Source organism: Peromyscus maniculatus, chromosome 1, assembly GCF_049852395.1.
Source record: "Peromyscus maniculatus bairdii isolate BWxNUB_F1_BW_parent chromosome 1, HU_Pman_BW_mat_3.1, whole genome shotgun sequence".
Lineage (NCBI taxonomy): Eukaryota > Metazoa > Chordata > Mammalia > Rodentia > Cricetidae > Peromyscus > Peromyscus maniculatus.
Genome location: NC_134852.1, coordinates 108,542,572 through 108,560,493, shown reverse-complemented (window position 1 = coordinate 108,560,493; position 17,922 = coordinate 108,542,572). Strand labels below are relative to the sequence as shown.

Below are 17,922 nucleotides of genomic sequence, written 5' to 3'. Positions count from 1 at the left end.
ATACTGACATAAATAATTTCAGACATTTTCAGAGTCCCTAGAATACTGTGATGGATTCCATTAAAATCAAAGGCATAAAATTTATGTGTAACTGGCCAGGCATTGGTGGCGCACACCTTTAATCCTAGCACTTGGGAGGCAGAGGCAGGCGGATCTCTGTGAGTCCGAGGACAGCCTGGTCTACAGAGTGAGATCCATGAAAGGCGCAAAGCTACACAGAGAAACCCTGTCTTGAAAAAACATTAAAAAAAAAAATTATGTGTAACTGCTCTTTAATCTTTGTTGGTTTATTACATTTTTAAATTTTAAGAATTCTTTTAACCTTTGATCACTCCAACAACAATATAGTTATGGCAGGTCTGATAAAATGTGAATTACAGAGAAATGGGTTTTGTTGTTGTTGTTGTTTTGTTTTTTTTGTTTTTTGTTTTTTTTTCCCTAGACAGGGTTTCTCTGTGTAGCTTTGATGCCTGTCCTGAATCTTGCTCTGTAGACCAGGCTGACTAACAAAGATCCACCTGGCTCTGCCTCCCGAGTGCTGAGATTAAAGGTATGCGCCACCACTGCCTGGCTCAGAGAAATGGTTTTACTAGCAAATTTTTCTTTAGGATATTTAGAGGTGTGTGTGTGTGTGTGTGTGTGTGTGTGTGTGTGTGTGTGTGTGTGTAAAAGCATATGAGGTAGAAGTTCTTCTCCTCCTGGGTATTATAAGAAACCTACTCTTGGGATGCAGGAATTTAAAAATATTTTCTTCACAGGAAGGAACTCATGATGCCTGGCACTGTAAACCTGGTCACAAGCCCCATGATTCAGAAGGTCACAGACCATAGTAGACTACTACCATTGTTTTGATAAATGGCTATGCTGTCAAACTGCCTCCTAAATATTTATGTGCATACTGATGGATTAGTATTACTCTTGACCATGACCAGAGACGCTTCTCTCTGCAGTGGGTGACAGTTAATGCAGAGACTCATAACTGGTCAGAGTGCTCAGCCCTAAATGGGACATCTACATCAACCTTCTACACTACCCAAGGCTCAAGGAACATAGCAGAAGAGAGGAGGTAGAAAGAATGTAATAGCCAGAGGATGGGAAGGAATGCTGGGAAATGCTGTCTTCTTAATATGACATGGCACTTGCGTTCATGAGCTCACTGCAGCTGTAGTTACCAACACAAGATCTGCACAAGGCAGAGCCAACAAGATCCATCAAACACCCCACCAAGCCGCACTAAATGGCTCTTAGTGGGTTGAAAAAAAAAAAGGAAATGATATAAAAATGGGAAGTGGACCTGTTGGGAGGTATTGGGGTGGCACTAGGAAGGAGGAATTGAGGGTGAGTATAGTCATGACATATTGTATACAAAATGAAATTGTCAATAAATAAATAAAATATATTTAATAAAGTAACAAGTATTTTCACCAATTGTCGAGCTATGTTCCTCTTCATATCCATGGCAGCAATCTTCCGACTAGGATTGTGTGTTCTCTCTCAGGCTCCCTAGCCACAGCAGTTTTTCTTAAGTTAAATGTCTGCTTTTTTTTTTTAGAAAATACCTAATTTTAACCTAGACACAAAGGTAAGAGGGAAGCTACCCTTGTTTACTTTTTAAATGACCCAGGACTATCCCCTCAACCCCTCACCCCACACTTTCCCCTCCAGCTCCTTTTCTCTTCCTAGGGGTTCTCTCTCTTACTCCCTAACTAGGTCTGTGGAACCAAGGCTGGCTGGAGCTTTTGCTCTTCCTGCCTCATCTCTGTCCTGGGATTTCAGGCAAGTGTCATGTACCTGCCTTCTAATTACTTGATGCTGTGGCTGCTTCTGATCTCCTCCTAACAGGCTTGGCATCTTTTATGAATTTTTACAGTGGCTAAGTTATGACCTGCTTTTTGTTTTGGAATACTGTTCCTTTTCAAATATATCTTCAGGCTAACAAGAGGTGAGAACATGAATTTAGTTCTTCTTCTTCTTTTCTTTTCTTTTTTTTTTTTTTTAGTTAAATTCAGTTCATCCCCCCCTCCCCGAGCTTATTTTAGAGAAATATTTCTAAGACATGGCTTAGACTAAAATGCACATCCAACTATACATATCTTTTATTTAAAGTAGTTACTTAATTCTAGCACAAACTCAAATTTCTCTTGCTTTATATACTGGACCTTTGATAAACCCTTAATGAACAGACTTTTGTTACACTATCCCTCGGACAGGAAAGCACTGCCCATTTCTTACTACCTAGGTTTAGCTGGCATTATGTTATAAATCCTTTTTGTATGTTCTGATTTATCACTAACTTGTGAGACTAAGAGCAAAGCCCTTCCTTACCAGCCCTTAACTTCTCAGCACTCAAAGAATCTATCACACAATACATATTCTCTTGTTTAAGATGGGGTCAGGCTATGTAGCCCACACTAGCTTGGAACTTATGACCCTCCTGCTTCAGCCTCCTGCAAGATTACAGATATGCACCACCACACCTGGCTGGTATGAATTCTATAAATAAGAATCAGTCTTAAATATATTTTATGATAAATATATCATAACATCTTGATACGAATGTTTCAAGCTGAAAGAGATCTACAAGATCATGTTTGTCAAAGGAGCAAACCTTTAGGACCTAGCGTGTACATTTCCCTCGACTATGAGAAAGAACACGTCACAAATCCAACATGAGCACAATGCACAGTGTTCTTGCAACCCTTTCCTTTGGCTCCTATCTCCTCCTCAGTTTGCCATTAAGATTTTCTCAAGGTCTAGCATGGTTCACATTCAGTTTTGTGCAGCCTGTGCTTTGGCACAAAGAAAATGCTGAGGAAATACTTATGAAATGAGTAAATGCATGAATGTTCAGGAGAATGGAATTTTTTTTTTTTTACTGACTTATACTAACTCAACAGTAGGAAGGAATTCATAATCTTTCTGTGCCACATTTTCTTAAACTATAACATGGAGAGTAATTCTGCTTGATTATTTCATAAATGAAATGAAACAATGTATACAAAACCAATATAGAAATCAATATGCTACCATGATAAAATCATATCCTCAACTAATGTGCAACTAATAAGGAAATATAGAACAGCGAGTTATAGAGGAAATGCTCTCAATAACAAGGCAATGCCCTTGACAGTCTGAGCGGTTCTAATTGTAGATACTAAACCAAGCAGGTGTTATCCTCTCAGCCATATGGCACGAGCCACAGGGCTCTTCTCCCACACTAACAACATGGCTGCTGCTTCACTGCAGTCACCTTTATAAGACCTTCTTATGTCTTTCTGTTCCCTGACACAGGAAAAAAAAAAGGCCTGGAGTAGTGAGATACAAGAGTTCTAGTTTTTCTTTCTTTTATCTTTTATTTTTCTTTCTTTCTTTCTTTTTTTTTTTTTTTAGACAGGCTTTCTCTGTGTAGCCTTGGCTGTCCTGAAAACTCACTCTGAATCCAGGCTGTCCTGGAACTCACAGAGATCTGCCCGCCTCTGTCTCCCAAGTGCTGGGATTAAAGTGCACCACTACCTTGGGTTCTAGTTCTTATATAGTTTTATATGTTTGTTTTTTGACACAGGGTCTCATGTCACTTAGGCCAGTCTAATTACCGTGTAGCCAAGGATAACCCTGAACTTCTGGTCCTCCTGCCTCTACCTCCCAAGTGCTGGGATTATAGGCTTATACTACAACTTGTTTCTAATATGGTTCTTATTATTAAAGAGTCTTCAGGAAGGTTTGCTTTTCTGCCCAGGAAATGAGGACAACAGTACCTCCTTCCCATGGCAATTGTAAGGATTAATTATGCTAAAGAGGAAGATTTTAACACAGTGTCTGGCACAGAGCAGCCACTCAATAATAGATAACAGCCACTTTTCTTACAAAAGCATAGACATTTGACCCACGGGTTACAGCTCCACTTTGTTTAGGCCCTTTCTTCAATAATTTACTGATCAATAATTCATTTGCAAATACTTTTCCTGTCTTTTAATCATATCTCTTCCATTTGCTGCAAAGCAGCATGGATGGAGAGGAAAGCAGGGCAGACAGAGTAGGAATCCAATGTGTATCACAATGAGCCTTTCTCTGTTTCAGTTTATCAACTATAAAGCAAGGATTATAATCTGCTTCATTACACTGCTGTGAAAAATAAAAGAGTGAATAAGAAAGGACCCAACACACTGCCAAGCACCAGACTGGCAAACTCTTCTTCCTATAATTGCTAACAGTATAAATGACTCTGATTGCTGGCAGCAAGGTCTGACAGGGGCTCAGTACTGTGTTATATATTATTATTCTCCTCTTTAAAATTCTTTAAGCTTTTCATTTACCTTTTACACAAAGCCAAACTCCTACATGACTTGGCCTATTTTACCATGCCTCCTCACCGCCAACCTCTCTTCCGGCACATTTTTACATTCCAGACATATCAAACTACTAGCAGTTCCCAGAATACACATACCTTGTGAACCTCTTTCTCTGTGCATGTAATTTTCTGTCTGAAATATCTTCATCTCTCTAATCCTTACTCTAAATAATTCATTCAGCATAGACTTTAGCATTGAGATGCTTTCACTGACACATCCAATCTTTCATTCAATAAATGTTTAACAAATGTCAGAACTTGCTGAGTACCAAAGACAAAGCAATTAATAAGACAGACATAGCTTCTGACCTCATGAGGTTTATAGCATATTGTACTGTAACTGCATGTGCCTTCATATCCTCTATAAGACTAGGAGGTGTAAGTTTAGGACAACGTCTGACTGCTCCACACACGACCTGGCAGAGAATAGAGGCTTCTATAAATGTTTAATAAATCGATATGGCATGAGCACCTTTGTTTTATTTCCTGCAGTTCTGGGGGATTGAATCTACAGCCTCTCACATGATAAGCAAGTACTCTACCATTCATCTATATCCCCAGCCATCTTTTAAGTTTTTTCTTTGAAATAGCATTTCTGTAAGTAGCTCAGGCAGGCCTTGAACTCATTCTACAGCCCAAGCTGGACTTAAACTTTCAATTCTTCTGCCTCAGTCTGTCAAGTAGCTGGGATTAAAAGGCTTGGCCACCAACCCTGGCTATAAACAGTTTTCTATAAGAGATAACACCCCATATAAAGAATAGTATTCTCTTATATGTCTCACAGCTTATTATTTATATGACCAAATATTATTATTCTTTATATGACAAAGATATAAGCATTTCATTTTTTAAATTCATAACTGCCATGAAAAATGCAACTTTTAAAATGAGGGACATAGAGGTACTTTTTAAGGTCAACTAGGTATGCTTCCCAGCCAATTCTTCAGTGATTCCTTTCACAATCCTTTAAGTTATAGAACACCACTACAACCTCAGAGGGGAGAATGACGCACTTAAATAAACAGAATCTGTTCCCTCCAGTTAGTAGGCCTTACTGATGAAAGAGAAGAGATCCTTTTCAAAACACATCCAGTTAGGAAAGGAAAGTTAATGAAAAAATGTATCACTCTCATTTTACTGTTGAAAAATCTGAACCACAGAAAGACATACTGGGTTTCCCAATGTTCAGTTCTGCAAATGAAACAGCCTAAAAGCTACATCTTCTGGTTTCAAGGTTAGAATTTCTATACCACTGTAAAGCTGGAAGAGCTATACTGTCAAATAGGGGCAACACTGTTCATCATTCCAGTTCCTTTACTGCAGAAAGAGAATCTAAGTCATGGCAGTGAGTGTCTCCAAGGCCAGGCTCTGTCTCTACCACACTATCTTGAACCTCACTTCCATACCCACTTATGGCAGAATGGAGGAAACACAAACTTACCAAAGTGTTAGAAGAATTATAATCTTCAGCTGACTTATCTGTACAAAGAAGAGAGACAAGAGACTTAGTAAACAAGTATAGTTAATCCTTTTCTGAGTGCTAAGGAAACGATCTGGCCAAGCACTTGCCAGGTCCACAGAATGGTAGTAGTATAACTTGTCCTATGAGCAGAAGCCATGGCAAGCATATATACCTAACAGGTCTCCTTTAACCTTCACTATGGCTCTAGGTATTATTATTATATTCACTTTAATAGACTTTATAATTGAGAGAAGTTAAGTAATTTGCCCAGTGTACACACAGGTTAAACAGATGATTCAAACCTGAATTCTGATCTAATTCTAAATACCATGCTCTAGTATCCACAACATGAGTTTTCAATGGCCAAGAAACTGTCCTACAGTCTGAGATAAAGGCAAGGAATCCATGCTATGTTCCTGAGTCATTCACATAAAATCATGACCAATCTACAGCTTCAGCATTCAGGAAGGATCTTTCAGAGGCTAGGAACTAGCTCAGTCAGTAAGGTGCTTGCTGTGCAAATGCAAGGATGTAAACAAACAAAACTGAGTGTGACAATACATGATCATAATCCTAGTACTGGAGAAACAGAGACTGGCAGGTCCCTGCCAATCTACTAGATGAATTCCAGGTCAGAGAGAGACCTTGTCTCAAAAACACAGAGAGAGTACCTGAAGAATGATACCCAAGGTTGTCCTGTGCACAAGTACATTTGTGTAACATAGGATCAGCATTCATTCAAGACATTTCACAGTCTGATGGACTTTGAGTGGTATATAAAACAACTGTCATCTTATAACCAATGATATCTCAGACTTGATGAAACAGAGACCCATAAGAAATTTTAACAAAAAGAAAAGAAGAAATATAAAGACCAGGGTTGTCTTTGTTGTTTCTTTAAATCCTAAGAATTTACTTGCCAGTTCATCACCAATGGGATCAAGAAAACATTCTAACAAATCTGACATATTTGTCATCAAGAACCCAGAATAAAGAACATCCAAGATCCCAATTCTATCACATAAAAATGGCCCAGTAAGGCTCTTTGGCTCTACAGCAAATAAAGAATCCATAAAGTAGAAAGTAAATCAATCTATGACAATATGTTCTTAAAGCAAACCTTGTTCGCTGGAGAGACTGCTCAGCAATTAAAAGTATTTCTACTCTTGCAGACGACCCAGGTTTAGTTCCCAGTACCCCAAGGTGGTTCACAACCAGCTTTAACTCCAGTTCCAGGGGATCTGGATATCTAGCCTCTCCAGGCACCACACATGAATATGGTGTACAAATATATAGCAAAACTCACACATATAAAATAAAATTTTATCTATAAACATAACAATAACAGTAACAAAAAAAAAAAACCTAAATGGCTAAACTCTGGAGAAATCAATCCAAGGCATAATTTAAACAATTTGCTTTGCTGTTCCAGAAAACAAAATGGTATCAGCCGAGCAGAACAAAACTATAACTGTACTACCTCCAACCTTAAATACTCCTAGCTCTTTTGAGAACTAGGAACGTGGTTATAAAATGCCTCTGATACCATGTAAAAACAAGTAACTGGGTTGGCCTGATGGTTCAGCAGGTAAAGACACACTCAAACCTGATGACCTGAGTTCAATTCATAGAACCCACATGGTAGGAGAGAATGAACTGTAAGTTAGCCTCTGATCACACTTGTGCTAAGGCATGCAAACCTGTATGCATGCACACGTATGAATAATATTTTAAGTAAACATCTCTCCTTTTAAAAAATCTGTACAGGCTCCAAAGCAACACAAAGAAACCCTGTCTTGAAAAAACAAACAAACAAACAGAAAATTTGTATAATTTCTATAGATCAAAATTGAATTTTAAAGCACAGAATGAAAAGAATAGAAAGTATTTCCAAACCCTTTACTTTACAAATGAGGGAACTATATTTCAAAAACACAAAGATACTGGTTCAAGGTCATATAAGTTTGTGTCAAAGTAGAGCTAAACCTTGGGTGGGATATTAATTTAGTCTACTTTCTCCCTAACATTAACTAGTATAGAAAATCAAATGTCACAGAAAACTTAACCAAAATAATAAAAGGGACTAAAGTGTGGATTATTGAGAGCAGAGTGTTTAGAGGCCTAATTTAAAAACACATTTCCAAAGCACTCAGGAGGTAGAGGCAGGGGACTCTCTCTGAAGTTGAAGCCAGCAATGACTATATAATGAGACCCTGTCTCAAAAAAAAATTAACTAAAATAAAACTAAGAAACATATCACTTGCATCATAATGAGCAAGTTGTAATTCTTTAAAGCTAATTAACTTGAGTCTATAAAACGGGGTTAATAAGTCTTTGCCCTGACAATCCCTATATGCCACATAAGAATCACAGGAGATAAGTTACAGGAGAGCATACACAAATTGATATGGTATCAGCTCAATTAACAATATGGGAGAAGAGGAAACAGGAAAAAGAAATAGATCATATTAAAAACAAACTGTGTCAAATATAAAATTTTGCCTAGAGTTGGCCCTTGTCTTTAACAACCAGAAAATTTAAAATCCTACATGAGTGCACATACACACGTGTCTATGTTAATGCACAAAAGTAAAAGTATGTACATTTATCTATGGAATAGAGTAACTATAATATAAATATGCATGCATAGATGACTGTATATGAAATTACCTGAAGGTGTATAGCTATACACATATTCACTTGTAAATATTTAAAGGGACTATAATTTCAACCATATACAAGTCCACAGCGGCAATGATCCATATGCATACATGCAGCTTCCTTATGTCTATATATAAGGACATAGAAAACAGCTTCCAATATGATATCTCTGTAATAAACTCCTTAAACATAAGTTCTAATTTCCTGACTACTCAGCAACCTCTCACCCCAGTTCCTCCTCAGAATGATCTAATTCTTCAATGGAAGAAGACAGACAGACCCAGTGGGGACATATGAGAGAAGGAAATGCTGCTGGGAAGACGCATGGCTTCTCCTGAGTACTACTGTGGCAGCGTGAGTGAAGCTGCAGTCCATCATCCGACCATCTGTACCCTTTGATGGGAGCCAGACACTAGCTGGGGAAATCGTCCTTCAAAGTCAGCTAGCTCATCCTGACTCTACCTTCTCCAACAATTCTGCTTTTGAAGGAGGCTGCAGAAACAAAGAGCACCAGACTAAGAAGACTAGGCCTGGCACTAATTTAGGCACACTACGAAGACCTTCTCTGTGTTTCATATCTGCAAACAGTGAGGAATTGGTGTATATATATGCTTCTTAGTCTAATATTCTATTTTTCCCCTTGTTTTTGCTGTGTTGTATTTTTATGGTTTATTTGATTTTTGAGACAAAGTTGCCACACAGCCAAGGTTGGCCTTGAACTTGCTAAGTAGCAAAGAATGACATTTAATTCCTAATCCTCCTGTATCACATCTACCTGGGATTACAAAAATGCATCACAATGCCCAGCTTTGCTTTCAACACTCTTAAGATGCTATAAAGAAGACAAGTTTTGAGGGCTGGAGAGATGGCTCAGTCGTTAAGAGCACTTGACTGTTCTTCCAGAGGTCCTGAGTTCAATTCCCAGCAACCACATGGTGGCTCACAAGCCTCCATAATAGGATCTGACTGCCTCTTCTTGTGTGCATAAAGACAGATCACACAAATACATGAATAAATAAATAAATCTTTAAAAGAGAAGAAGAAAAGTTTCCAGAAATACAAGCTTTTTATAAGTTAGCCTAGAAAAAGAAAAATATCTCTGCTATGGAAGGGCATACTCCAAATAAAATTACTAGAGGCAACTAGTAATTCAAAAGACATGGGGCTAGGAGTGAGAAAACCTGGGTTCTAATCCCAATTCCACCACTAAAAACACCTAAAAAACATAATCCCTTACACAGAAAGTACATATATAGAATATAATTACTACTGACCCGATTTCCATTCAAATGATAAAATTTAGTCCCTTATACAGGATATGATGGCTCATATCTGTAATCCCAGCACTCTGAAGGCTGATGCTAAAGGATTATCATGAGTTCTAAGCCCAAACCAGCCAGAGCTAGCTCAAAAGGAGTTTCTTAAAGAAGAAACTGGGCTTGCAACTTAAAAGATACTCATTAGTGTTATTAAGTAATGATATCAGAAATAATGACAATGACAACTAAATGCCCATGCTATATATGCCCATGCTATAAATGCTTTATAACTATATAGAAGTCTATGTTCCTTTTATATAATTCCCTGCTTTTTTTAAAACTAACATATACAGGGTCTGGTGAGATAACTTTGTGGGTAAAGACACTTGCCACCAAGTCTGACGACCTGTGTTCAAACTCAAGAATTTACTCAAGTGTAAAGAGAGAGCTGACTCCTGAAAGTTGTCTTTTGTCTTTTGATCTCCATATGCTCACCATGGCATACATGCCCCCATCCCACACAAAATACATAATGTAAAAATAACATATGTAACTTCAGGAAAAAAAAGAAAAAGAAGTTGTGGTGGTTTGATTAGGTATGGCCCCTATAGACTCATGTGTTTGAATGCTTGGCCCATAGGGAGTGGCACTATTAGGAGGTGTGACCTTGTTGTAGGTGTGGCCTTGTTGGAAGGAAGTGTGCTTCCACTGTGGGAGCGGGCTTTGAGGTCTCCTATGCTCAAGCTATACCCAATGTGACACAGTCTCCTTCTGCTACCTGTGGATCAAGATGTAGAACTCTCAGCTCCTACTCCAGCATCATGTCTGCCTGCATGCCACTAAGTCACACCATCATGATAATGGACTAAACCTCTAAAATTGTAAGCAAGCCCCAATTAAATGTTTTTCCTTTTTAAGAGTTGTTGTGGTCACGGTGTCTCTTCACAGCAATAAAACAACTAAGACAGAAGTCTTCATCTCAGTTGTCATTTCCAAACACATCATACTGTTGGCACTTTCTTTTTTCTTGCTAACTAACAGGCATATGGGAGCTTCTCTTGCTGTGATCACCATGGACACAATCTTCATACCTGTAAAACTCATGTACTTCTGACTATTGGAGGTCTTCTTAGAGTTATAAAATTCCAACACATCCAGAACAGCCTGTGGGTTTTTCTTCTGCTCTGATTTGGTGATATTTGATGTTTGAAGCAAGCGGGCCCACTGTTCTGGCATCCCCTAAGAAAAAGACATTAAAAGTTTTCAGGGAGACATGGATACTGGGACCCTGATGTCAAACCTCGATGTCTGCTAGCAGATAAAAATAAGCCTATTAGTTATCCCTTTCCCTAGTCCCTCAAGATTTACACAAGCTCCTTTTATGTATCTTCCTTAAGAGGTCTACTCCATTACCAGGCTTTACCTCCTTCAGAGCAGGGACCAAGTCTGATTTACTCCTGCATTTAGTGCCCCACCTAGAGCTTGCTGTCATGGGGCCTCTTAAGAGAGGTTTGTTTGGGTTGGTTGATGTAGCTCAGTGGTAAAGCCTTTGCACAGCATGTGCAGGGCCTTGTTTTCAATCCCAAATACTGCAAACAAACACACAAACCAAGAAAATTAAGAGAAATCTGAGATTAGGAAAGTGTTCTTGAAAAGTCTCTAGCAGAGAAAGAAGCTTTAGGAAGACAAGAAAGGACTGAACCTACTAGCATACAGTCCAAACTCTAAGACAAGGACTTACCGTAAACTCCCCCGTGACAGCATCAAAACCAACATGAATTGTATGTTCAAAATCTGAAGGAAGAGAAATCTCTGGCCGCTCCTTCTCCTTCTTTTTATTTGCTACAAAATAAAATTTAAAAAAGAGGGATAGTATTCAGTTTCTAGGCTTATTTTAGCTTTTCAGTAAGTGCCTGTGAAGTTCTATATAGTATGCATATATATTTAAAGAGCCCAAAAGCCTATAAAGTGGGGAGATGGTAAAAGAGCTAGAATCCATGTCATTGTTGCCTCTTCCTCTCACCAAAATATATAGTTCTGGATCTTTGCTTTCTCATCGAAATGATGAGATGGACAAGATGATCTTAAGGGCCTATCTAGCCTCTACATTTCACAACAGTCTATGTAACAAGGAAGATAAGCACTCTCAAAGCACTGTAACTAGACTGTTTTAATAGGTATTTCATATACATTATCTCACATAATTACAAGCCTGAGAGTCAACTTTCATTTGTAGACTAGGAGATTGTGGCACAGACCTGCCTAGTCTAGTCATTATGAAAGTGAAATAAAAGCCAAGGTCCTTACATTCTTCTACTCTACTACTGCTGAAGAACTGCAAATTGATTTAAGAAAATGTACTCAGATATAATGAGAAATAACATCAAGAACTTACCATGTATATACACTATACATAGTTTTCCTTTATTGTTACAATTTTATAAACTAAATACTACTGCTACCACCTGCTTATAGATCAGAACACAGAGTAATTTATCAATATAACTAGCAAGGGGTGGGATTTGAATGCAGGTCTGTCCTAAAGATTGTTTTCTTCAGTAACTTCATAAGAATGTCTTGTCTACATGCCAGTTGCTAAGGGTTAGACTATTTATATACTTGGCAATTTCCCTTCTAGAGCAGCTGCTTTGAGAAGGAGAAGGCTAAGGGTTATACCATGGCCCCGAATGAACAGTCACTTATGACATAACTGCATTTGTCTACTCAAAGCTAGAATGTATAGGACATGTGGCAGGGCTTTGGAAGTGCTTTGTGTCAAATGGCTTTCTGTTTCTAAATTCCTTCTAAGATAATCCCTTAGAAGGTTCTAGAGAAATACAATTATATCGTTCTATTTAGATCTGAACATGTAATATTTATACATATTATGATTTATAAATTATTTCCACTGTATATTAATAAAGTATATAATATAACATCACAGACATGGCTGTTAAGTCCAGAAGGAATTATGGTAGCAAGGATCCCGAGGAAGGGAGCTCGCAGAACAAGCAGTTTATAGAAAAGAGTGCCAGAGAAATGAAACCATGTAACTCATAAGGAGGGCAGGGTTAATTCTGAAATTAGCTCTACCTCTGCCAGCCACTCTTTTCTCTACCTGCAGCCTCTGAATACACCTCACAAGCTCCCACCTCCTACTTGTTGCTCACTTTTTCTTCTACAGTAAGTAGAGAGGTGAGGTTTGTGGCCTTGGGCTGTTGGACCCCCAGAAGCATATATTTTCTTTATCTGATGTTTTGTTCCTCAATCCCAAAATCATAGTATATATCTAGTAAGAGATTATCACAGTTGGTTGGCTTCCTGGTAAGTGTAAAGCAGGAAAAATCCTGAGCACACTGTTGACTCCCCTAGGCCTCTGCTTATTCTGTTTGTTTCTGGAATGTCCTTCCCTGTCTCCACTTAGCTAGTAGCTACTTAATACAGGGTATAAAATATTGGATTCCTCTCCTCTGGAATTAAGAACAAAATGAGGGTGGTTCCCATCAACACAGTAGTGAAGGTATCAGACTGTACAATTTAGTAATAAAAACGATGAAAAGAAGCATAAAAAAAAAAGCAAAGAAAGAAACCCAAGAGAATTTAATTTTCTTACTATTATGTGAATCAATTAAAATACATGGTTTTATAAAGTAAAGAACCTTAAAAACATGAGTTATCATTAATACTAGCAACTACCAAAGAAGATTTCTCAATAAGATGATGAAGATAGAGAATTTAAATATGACTAAAGACAGAAAGAAGACCAACCTACCTTGATTTCATGTAAGTAGAGATCTTAGGTTTGAGGAAATTACGTAGAAAAAGAGCTTGTAACCTCACCCATCCTCCTATCTCTGGTTTAGTCCAACCTGGGCTTAGGAAAGCAGCTGACCACAAAATTCCATGTTTTACCACAGACATTAAAGTTTTAGCAAGGGCCATTAGATCTATTTTTAAATTATTTTTAAACAGCACCTCTCATTGGCTCAACTGAACTAATCTGAGCAAAAGGCAGTAAAACATTCCAAACTTAAGAAAGACAAACCCTGATGTAGTTAACTTTACTAACCTCTTCCCAAGCTCAGAGAATTTCACTTTGTTCATAAAAATGCAGCCAGAAAGAGATTGCAAACTAAATGCCATAAGACTTCTTAGAATAAACCAAAGGCTCCAAATCCTAACCACAGGAACCAGGCTTTCCCACATGGAATCCTGCAACTCAGCACTACCTATTACAAGCCTTCAATTATAGCTTCTCCTTCCAATCATTTATGCATCCATCAAGCGTAAACTGAGGCCATTCTGGAGGTCAGCATTAGGTAATGACCACAGACACCACTCACTGCCAGCTCTAATCTAAACCACTACTGTAATGTAAAGAACATTTCATTCTTGTTTCCCTGAGAGACACAACACTGCATCTCTAGAAATTCTGCCTCCAACATCTGGGTAGGAGCAGATATACATTTCTTAGAAGCACCATGTATGAGTCCAATACGCAATCAGTGTTGAGACAACTAACAGTAGTATGATGCAATAGACACTTAGGAAGACTTTAGTTCTATACATATTCCTCTCACCTTCCACCAGTGGAAGCTTGGTCACTGTTTACTATTCTTTAGGGTTCAGCTTTCTTATTAGAAATAAGTTGTGGGTATTGGATATGGGCATCAACCAAAAGAATGAATGAGATTTTATTAAAATAAGTTAGCCTCTTATCTGTATGGTTTTATAGTTTAGAAAATACTTTTACAGTCATGACATAGAGTGGTATACAAGTGCTTACTACTGACATAAGATGAGCATGAATTATGTTACTCCCATTTTGCAGATGACTCTATAATTAAGATATTTAAAATAATAAATGATAGAGTTAATGTGGGAGCAGACCTCAATACAGGTTATTGGGAGTTCATTTCTAGAATAATTCTCTATGCAGCTTGTATCAATTTTCAAATGCTATATGAAGGCAGAGCATGGCAAAGACTGCTAGCACTGTCATAGATCCTGCAGTTGAGTAATAGATTGCTAACTGAACATTCCAAACTAAACAGAAGAAACTCGGCCATTCTTTATCTTAATGTATATATTAATAACAGCTAACAAGGGTCTTAAAGCAGGAGTAAAACCAATGTGCTAAGGGAATCTACAGAAAACCCACAGCTAGAAAATAAAATGCAGGCTATTTGGTCATCTTGCAAGAACTTCCTGTAACTGCTTTCAACCTCTAGGCTTTCAACTGACAAAGATGCAGACTTGATCTTGGGGATAAGATTTATTTTCAGACCAAATCTGGCCTAAGGGTACTCAGTCAGATTTCCAGAAGAACCTCCAGGTCTACAGCTCTACCACCAATAAAAATAGCTCACAATGGCCTGGTTTCTTACTACCTACATAGACAAGCCTGATCCAATGGCATTTTGCAATATCTCATCTATATAAATATAGAGTTGCAGAGCTAAAAGAAACTGGCTCTGGCGCTCTCGTTTTTTTACATGGAAGCACTGACATCTACAGAGAAGTCACTGACACAAACATGACAGGCAGCTTGTGGAAGAAGCAAGACTACAACCCAGGTATCTAGATTCTTGGCACATAAAACTACTCCTTCAGTTGCAATGATGTATGACGGTGCTGTTTCTATCCTGTTGTTCTAGATGGGAATCTTCTTTAAAAACAAACAAAAGGGGCTGGGGTGGCAGCTCAGTGGATAAGAGTGCTGGCTATGTAAGAATGAGGAGCTGAGTTAAAATGCCTAGAACCCATGTCAAAAGCAAGGTATGCCCGTGTGCATCTGTAATCCCATCATTGTTGGGGGGAGGTTGCGGGGACAGAAACAGGATGATTGCTGGGGCTTGCTGACTGCCTGCCTAGCTCCAAGTTCAGCAAAGAATCTTGCTTAAAGGGAATAAGGTGGAGTGTGATTGATTAGGATGTCCTCCTCTGATGAGACAGGTGCATGAGCATACTATCCACATATGCATATACAGCACACACACTCATATACGCCACACACATGCACCAGCTCTATTGATACATAAGCAATCTGCGAAAAAGAAAATTCCAAACAAAGGTATTTCAAAAGTCCTTAGGTTTTATGATTTCATAAACATTTTAAAAAGTTAAAAAGAAGAGAAACAGATACATACAAATGTCTACAATTTGTCTGATAGCTGGCAAGAACAAAATTATTCTTAGAATTTTGTTCAAATATAATACTAAACAATAAATCAAATTTTCATTTGGCTTTAGCCACTTTAGGAAGGAAAGACTTGGGGAATAGTTAACAAGAAAATAAAAGGTACTGAAGGAGAATTAAGTTAGGAAAGGTCAGATCTTTCATCTAGACTATTAGGAGGGGAAAAGATGCTCTGCTTTGCCTTTTCTTCCTAAAGCACAAAAATTATGAAAGTAAATTAGGTACTGTACTTTTATCTCCAGGTAAGATGGATCGGTAAAATCGGTCCTTCTTTTTCTTCTCCTCTGGGTTTGGAGGCAGAGGTTTGGAGCCGTGGTTCAGGGTCCCAGTGTCTTTGCTGCCAGCTCCAATCATAGTGCTGGTGTTTCTCATGGGAGGGGCTGGGGGTTTGTCCTGGATGTCTAAGCCGTTATTTGACATTGTCACCACCACCAGCAGCAGCTACTGGAATCAAAAGAAAGAACATAATAACACTCTTAATATTTATTAGCGCAAGGAAATACCTATTTCCAATGTTTTAAATTTCAAATTATACAGCCCTTCTACTACTAGCCATGAACACTGCTGGCCTATTTAGTCAGTAACCCAGATGTAAATCCCTACTGTGAGCCAAACACTGCTTAATTTACTAGCATTTTCCTATGCTTTTGGAAAAGAGTAAAATTTAAAAGAGGAAAATCTCCAATGATATGCCAACAAGGGGTTTTAATGAAAACAAGTATTATTACCTTAAAATATGTTCTAGTCCTTGACAAACGATAGATATGAATGTGTCCAGAGTTTATATTGTCTCCTTATTAATGCATGTAATGGTAGAAATTGTATCTTCAATCACAACTACTTAGAATATAGTCTCCTTGGAGTAAGATGCAACAGTGCTTTAAAAATTAAAAGCTTCCCCCCAAAAAAACATAAAAATCACCAGTCACTTTTAGAAATTGATTGTCAGGGCCTAACACCCATAAGCCTTGATTTAGTATGCCTGGGTTAAGACTAGAATTCTGCATTTTGAAAATAAATAGCCTCAATGTCAGCCAGATTTGCATACCACTGCTTCAGAAATCAATTCTTTAAAATGCAATAAATTTGCCATTCTAAAAATTAAAAAGATTAAGACATAGAAAGAACTTTGATAGTATACTATATTCAGTAAAAGTAATGGTTTTCATGAATTTATAAAATTCTGTAATACTCTTTTTAATATTCTCTAGTAAATGGAAAATCTGATTTCTTCCATCCAAAGAAACCTACTATTGTGTATTTTAAACTCCTTCACTGACATGCCAGAATAAAAGCTAATGCTCTTTAGCGTCTTCAGGAGGCCTGCTCTTATTTGAGCAGGCCCATTCATCAGCCCAGTCTATACTGCCTGCTAGCTCACCAAACATTCTTTTTTGTTTTGTTTTTTGTTTTTTTTTTTTGAGACAGGGTCTCACTATGTAGCTCTGGCTGTCCTGGATCTCGCTCTGTAAACCAGGCTGACCTCAAACTCACAAGAGATCCAACTGCCTCTGCCTTCTGAGTGCTGGGATTAAGGGTGCGCTCTACCACATCTGGCCCTCACCAAATATTCTTACACACACTGAAGAGAGAGAGAAAAGGAGCAAGGAACAGGGAGATGTCAGGCTCTGTGTCAATGATTTCTCTCTTGATTAATTAAAATCTTATTTAACTTTTTAAAGTCAAACTCAACTGGATTTTTTTAAAATTCATCTTGACCAACCTTTGGTCCTTTTCGAACAAACAATATCAAAATAAGTAAGGATACTTCTGTTAATCCAAACTGACTATTTTTTTTTTATGTATTTCTTCTATTTTCACTTCCCAGATATGACTGCTTTTGCCTTCTCTTCCAGCTCTAACTCAGGTTCCTCAACTCTTCCAAGAAAGCATCCAGTGTCATAGTTGGCAATGCCCTCCTACTCCAGGCTGCCAGTTCCAAAATTATACTCCCACAGCTACCTACTACCCAAAACAGGCTCTCCCTGGCCTC

At 38.1% G+C, this 17,922-nt stretch overlaps 1 protein-coding gene across 8 annotated transcripts in view; it reads right to left on the bottom strand.

Annotated features, from left to right (window-relative positions):
• Pak1 (p21 (RAC1) activated kinase 1) overlaps positions 1-17,922 on the bottom strand; it is a 114,884-nt gene that overhangs the window by 30,395 nt on the left and 66,567 nt on the right. For 5 of the 8 annotated variants that reach the window (XM_076547533.1, XM_042280206.2, XM_076547524.1 and 2 more), the window contains 4 exons: positions 16,160-16,373; positions 11,472-11,572; positions 10,822-10,969; positions 5,790-5,827 (listed from right to left, as the gene is read on the bottom strand). In XM_076547533.1, the coding sequence (XP_076403648.1) occupies positions 5,790-5,827; positions 10,822-10,969; positions 11,472-11,572; positions 16,160-16,349 (477 nt within the window). In that variant the 5' untranslated portion in view covers positions 16,350-16,373. The remainder of the gene's footprint in view (positions 1-5,789; positions 5,828-10,821; positions 10,970-11,471; positions 11,573-16,159; positions 16,374-17,922) is intronic. The other 3 variants (XM_042280213.2, XM_076547529.1, XM_042280201.2) reach the window with 1 other exon arrangement.